This window comes from Aedes aegypti, chromosome 3, assembly GCF_002204515.2.
Source record: "Aedes aegypti strain LVP_AGWG chromosome 3, AaegL5.0 Primary Assembly, whole genome shotgun sequence".
Taxonomy (NCBI): domain Eukaryota; kingdom Metazoa; phylum Arthropoda; class Insecta; order Diptera; family Culicidae; genus Aedes; species Aedes aegypti.
Genome location: NC_035109.1, coordinates 46,099,762 through 46,105,761, shown reverse-complemented (window position 1 = coordinate 46,105,761; position 6,000 = coordinate 46,099,762). Strand labels below are relative to the sequence as shown.

General features: G+C 40.8%; 1 protein-coding gene across 2 annotated transcripts; it reads left to right on the top strand.

Moving 5' to 3' along the window:
* The first annotated feature begins 519 nt into the window (after positions 1-519).
* LOC5571413 (ubiquitin fusion degradation protein 1 homolog) lies at positions 520-2,652 on the top strand. Of its 2 annotated transcripts, none has more exons than XM_001653615.2 (4): positions 520-768; positions 950-1,070; positions 1,129-1,283; positions 1,882-2,652. In XM_001653615.2, the coding sequence occupies exons 1-4, from the start codon at positions 766-768 to the stop codon at positions 2,506-2,508; spliced, it is 906 nt and encodes a 301-aa protein (XP_001653665.1). In that variant the 5' UTR covers positions 520-765; the 3' UTR covers positions 2,509-2,652. The 2 variants fall into 2 exon arrangements, with proteins under 2 accessions (XP_001653665.1, XP_001653664.1); XM_001653614.2 differs by having other exon boundaries at positions 944-1,070.
* Positions 2,653-6,000: the final 3,348 nt, after the last annotated feature.

Sequence of the window (6,000 nt, the reverse complement as noted above, 5' to 3'; positions counted from 1 at the left end):
GCAAGGTGTGCCTACCGCTTTTGAATGCCCTACCTGCCCGTGATGTTGGTTTGGATGCTTATTCTTTCTTTTACTCAGAAACAACGAGCTACACACGTGGTTACCAATGGCTTTTAGGGCGTTATCTCAGAGAAATCACGCATTGGCTCTGTGATTGTGCTACCTACATTCATCAAGAAAGACGCAGAAGATCAAAAGAATTTCCCAGACTTCTATAAAAAAAATCAGCTCCCCAAGTAACCACTAGCCCGCTCATTCGCCTTTTTGGTCTTATAGGGCTATTATACGGCTAATATAGGGCATGTTAGCTCTGCAATAGCACTATATTAGCACGGAGGGCGAATTAAAGTGCTATTTGGTTACTTGGGTCAGGCTCTGTGTAGAAATCACTCGGCCTGCGTGAGTGCTGGTTTACAACCTTGCTTAGTTGGCAGCGTTCTTGCATCGCTCTCAATTTCTGAAGGGCATCAATCGGCCAGCTGATGAAAGCGGAACACCATGGAAACAGAAACTGTCAAAATCCGAAATCGTTTCTGCTGTTTTGTTATTTACATCGTCATTCATCGCGCATCAGCGAAAAATTTCCTACTAATAAGTGGCAGGACGTCAACGATACGGAAGTTTAATTTCGCAATCAATCACTTATTTTTTAAACTGTAGCTCTCCGGGAACCGTTCAACAATATCGCTCAGTGTTGGTTGCCGTTTCGTAGAAAATTCCCCTTCACTGCTTCATTTCCTCAGGGAGAAACCAGCGATCACAAAAATGGTAAGTCCTTCTTGCCCAATGTCTCTTTGTTCTCTCGCAATTCCCGTTTGGGTTTTTGATGTGGTTTCGGTTATTATTTGAAATTATTTTGCAAAAAAAAATCTGATGGCAAAGGGGCGTCTCGTCTAATAATATGATCTCCGTTCTGCGGTTCTTTTTTGTTAATTTTGTCTAGTTCCAGTTCAATGGCTTTAATATGATGTTTCCGGACCATTCCCGTCCGTTTAATACCACCTACAAGTGCTATTCGGTTTCGATGCTGCCTGGAAACGAACGCCAGGATGTCGAGAATGGAGGAAAAAGTAAGTATCCAGTATTCCATATTGGGAAGATTAAAACTAATTCCTCTCATCTTTTTAGTCATCATGCCCCCTTCAGCTTTGGATCAGTTAACCAGACTGAATGTGGAGTACCCGATGCTGTTCAAATTGACCAACAACAAAATCAACCGGAGCACACATGCCGGAGTGCTGGAGTTTGTGGCGGACGAAGGGAAGATCTACATTCCCTACTGGGTGAGATTAACACATTACTTCCCTATCTTGTTCCAAGCTAATTGAAGAGTTCCATCTTCGTCGGTCCTGGGTAATACTCCTCCAGTTGCCCCGAACGTTTGGGGCACCAACACCACTAGGCCTACTTCCATCTCTATCTGCTACCATGTACTTCGTTTTGGTAGAATTAATGCTTAGGCCTAAAGGTATCCTCGCAGTCTCCCTGTTCAGAGGCACGAAGGTCTCCTCCATTGACCTGAGATGGATTCCACTGTTCCCTCGGTGGATTTTTATAGAAACAAGGGCACAGGTTATTTGTAGCAGTCTCTTCTATATTGATTGTAAAATTTTCAAATCAATAATAAAACAAATTCATCAACTACAGCGTCATCGCCTATGGTCGAAAATGTAATTGGAACTATTTCGCACATATATACAAATTTCAAGCTTGTTTCGCTTGCCCTTAGAATTGACGGATGTCAATTACCTTTCATTCAATTCCTTCAAACTTTCACAGTAACTTCTAAAGGTCTAAATGAACTGGTTGTGGGAAATTTTTTTTTTAATTAAATAATCTTCGATTTATTGAGCATTGAATGTAATCCATTTTCACTTTCAGATGATGCACAATCTCCTGCTAGATGAGGGCGACATAGTGCAGATTGAGAGCGTATCCCTCCCGGTGGCCAAATATTCCAAGTTTCAACCGCAGAGCGTCGAATTTCTAGACATTACCAACCCGAAGGCCGTGCTCGAGAATTGTCTGCGAAACTTTGCCTGCCTCACGACGGGTGACCTCATCGCAATCAAATACAACAACTACACGTACGAATTGTCCGTGCTGGAGACGAAACCCGGTCCAGCCGTCACCATCATCGAGTGTGATATGAATGTGGAATTTGCGCCACCCGTGGGTTACACCGAACCGCAGAAGAAGGCCAAGGAGGAAGAGCCGATGGCCGTGGATCCGGCCGAGCTGATGCCTGAACCAGCTGGTTTCGTTGCATTCAAGGGTTCCGGATCGCGACTCGATGGCAAGAAGAAAAAGGATGGCTCTGTGTCCGAGTCGGCGCCAGCTCACAGGGCAAACTACGTTCGTGGCATTCCGGATTACGATCATCCGTTCGGGTTGTTGCGATTCGACAGGACCGTCCGCAAGGTGGAGTCCAACGAGGACAAACAGGAGGAGGATCCATTCGAGGCCTTCAAGGGCGCCGGGTTCAGTCTGAAGAAGAGTCGGAAATGAGTTCCGTCGGACGCTGCAGCATGATGGCGCGCGGTGAGGAGAGGCGGATGTTTTCTAACTTTTGCTGTAATATGTACTGATCTACTACTGCTGCTGTGTGGACTCGGAATAAAATCGTAAATTTAGAGTGTGATACCGATAAAATTGGACTTTTCTTGGCCGTACAATACCATTTTCCACAACTAAGAACTTGAACGATCGCTAGTCATAAGCAATTTGCTACAACAGCTGTTTGTATAATTTTCCAAATTGTGGGTCAATCCCCTGGAGGTCAATGTAAGAGGAATTCGCGTTTATTCTACGAAGTTATCAGGTATCAGAAGGTCGGCTCCAAAGGCATGTTCACCACCAGTTGGGAGATTTGTGCCATCGCCATATTTGAGCCTATTTCATCATCTACCCGATGGGAGAGGTAAGGGAAGGTAAAGATGGGAGGAAATAGGAGTGGGGTCCCTTGAAGAGGGAAGATCGCATAAGCAAAATGAGAGCATGTAGCTCCATACCACAATGGGTACGAACAGCGCCCTAAAAAGGGCACTGCAAAACGCGTGAGCGTAAAGAGAGCCTATAGCTCATTACCACAGCGGGTTAAGAATAAGGTACCGCGGGGCAAGTGGGTAAATGGGGTAAGTGAAAATAATTTGCATATTTTACTAAATATGTGAATTAACGTTTTAAACTCATGTGTAAACCTTCGAGGCCATTCAGAACATTACGATATGTAAGAGATTCCTGAGATTTTTCAACCATTATTGCATAATAGAGCGAAAGATTGTTAACCTGTTAAATATAACTCCGTAACAAGTTGGTAGCGTGCAATCTTATTTTAATATTTTCAGCGGAAAAAAGTTGCGGAAAATAATTTTCTGTACCACTTCTAAGTTGTCCCCTCTGACAGTTTTAAACCTTTTAAACTGCAATAAAAAAAGTTTCAGAATTGATTCGACATAGAACTAAAACTAACTAAATTGAAACACCGTCAATTTTTTAATCACGTGGGGCAAGTGAAAAGTTTCTTATTAGAGATTAATTTTGTGTTTTCTCTCTAGGTAGCCATAAGTATACAAAATTCGGAATTATCATAGAACAACAGAACGTGCTGATAATTCAAGAAACAGGTTTTCTTGACAAAAAAACGAGCGGTGTAAATTCTACAGAGCAGAAATGCAATTGCTGTTCCATGATGTACGAACTAACATTGGAAATGTTGCAGTTATAATGTTGTCAAATCATTTCAACAAACATAACTAAACAGAAGAAAATTCGAGTAACAAGAATCAAATTTTCTTTGTTTACATGTTACTTATGTTATTGTTCATTGAGACGCCTTAACAAATGTTAAAGTTATTAGAAATCGTGAATATAACTGTTAGTTTTTGAATTTATTGTTCAAAACGATAAACTTTTCACTTGCCCCACTTGTGGGGTAAGTGAAAAGTAAGGAGACGTTTTTCAAAAACTTTTTCTGGACTTTTTTCTTCAATTTTTCAGAAAAATAAATTTCAGCATACTGCTTATATTTGGTGAGAGTCAAGCTAAAAAATATACACGACCTCATTTGTTTTAATTTAAAATCTCTAGGATTTAAAGAATCCCAACTATGCTAAATCCATTACCCACTTGCCCCACGGTACCTTAACAGAATGTCCTGAAGATTTAGGCTTCTGAATTCAGTTTCACTTAATCCAGGTTTTTAAAAGCGCTAATGGCCGCCGCAAACAAGCTCGCATTCTGGTAGGGACATGTCGATTTGACGTTTGGCTTGGGTCGTTTTCTATTGAACGGACCCAAGCTAAACGTCAAATCATTTAATCCCTACCAGAAAGCGAGCCTGTTTGCGGCAGCCATTAGCGCTCGTAAAAAGCTGGATAAGTGTTTACCAAGTAATTGGAATCGCATTTGCGAAAAAACTGGACAGTTACATATCAGGTGATACGAAGTTCCATAATCGGAGTCACAACTACCCAACCCCCCCGCGAAGTGACAGATAACGCAATTTTCACGTACCTACTTGCAACGTAAACAATGGAGCCATCCACCGCTGCCGGCACAATTTTTCACTATGGCAGATTGAAATTTTGTTTCGTTATTGACGGGTGCAAAACAACGAATGGAATGAAATAAAATAAGGGCGAGTCTGATATTTTCGTCTGCCAATGGAAATAAATTTAATAAAATCACCAAGTTTAAGCACCAAATGAACTTAAAAGCGCACCAATTTGTTTGGTGAAAAGATTAAATGACCTGTTAGTGCTTTGTTTTGCGGGAAAGTAATCCATAAGAAATTACTGACAATATAGCCCAACTGATTTTGTGCATCACTTTTGTGCCCTCGAAAGAAAGCGCTGGCCGTAACATAAAATAAATGATATATTGTGGGCTTCGTGGCCATGCGGCCATAAATTAATGATCATCGTAAATATAAGGGATGATTTAAATATTACATTTGAATATTTCATAAACAGAAATTTGCCAATTTAAACCCCCTTCCTCCCTGAACTAACAGATCTTGTTTGGAAAATTTAAATTTATTGGATGTATTTACCGTAACATTACAAAATACCCCTTTCCTCCCCCTGTTGTGTTGCGTAATATTTGAACGATCCCTAACAAATTTATCTTGCTTTGAATTGCTAAGTGGTCAAAAAATATTTTTGTAAACAAAGGATCTATACTATAAGCAACTTACAGCATACTATACTATAAGCAACTTACAGCATGCGGACTTCATCACACCACTATTCAAAATTCGCTCATGGGCCATACAAAATCTTCCCGATGCCCGTACAAATCCTTTCAGAGAATCGCTATTTGGTGATCACTCGTTTATAATGATATTACAAACACAGACAAACAGACGTAACACATAGAACAAATCTCGATCAAAATCATAATCACGAGGACATGTACGCCCAATGCTAAAATTAGTGTGTTTGGCCGACGGGCCAACAGATGGCGGTAGTGTGTAAACGTCAAAAGCGAACAAAAATGATGCGAGCGCTGCGGGTGGCGGATTGGCCACCTACCATATTTTTGAATCGACCGTTAAAAAGGTGATCGATGGACAATGATGAGATGTGACGTCTGTTTGTCTGTGTTACAAATGCCAAACAAAAATAGGGTCCTAAAGCCCTGTCCCAATTTTAGTGCCAAACGCGTAAGTTTAGGCCAAAAACACATGTTTACTCAATTTTCTAATGTTTTCCTTTGGTTTAAGCCCAAAAAACATTTTTTTTAGATTTTGTCACATCCTTTGGCTTAAACTCAAATTTTGGGTGTATTTTGTTTTCCGTTTCCCTTACGAAATGTCAGATAGGAACAACCCCAGTGGTCGAACTATAACCCCTGTGGTGTTTTTGTCGACTGAGCGAACGTCAAACATGATCTTAAGTGTCAAGGTTCATTTATGGACCAAATTTTTAAATTAAAGTTTAAACATGATATAGCCATTATTTGAGCGGGAAAAATTGCTAAAGTAGTAAGAGTAACATG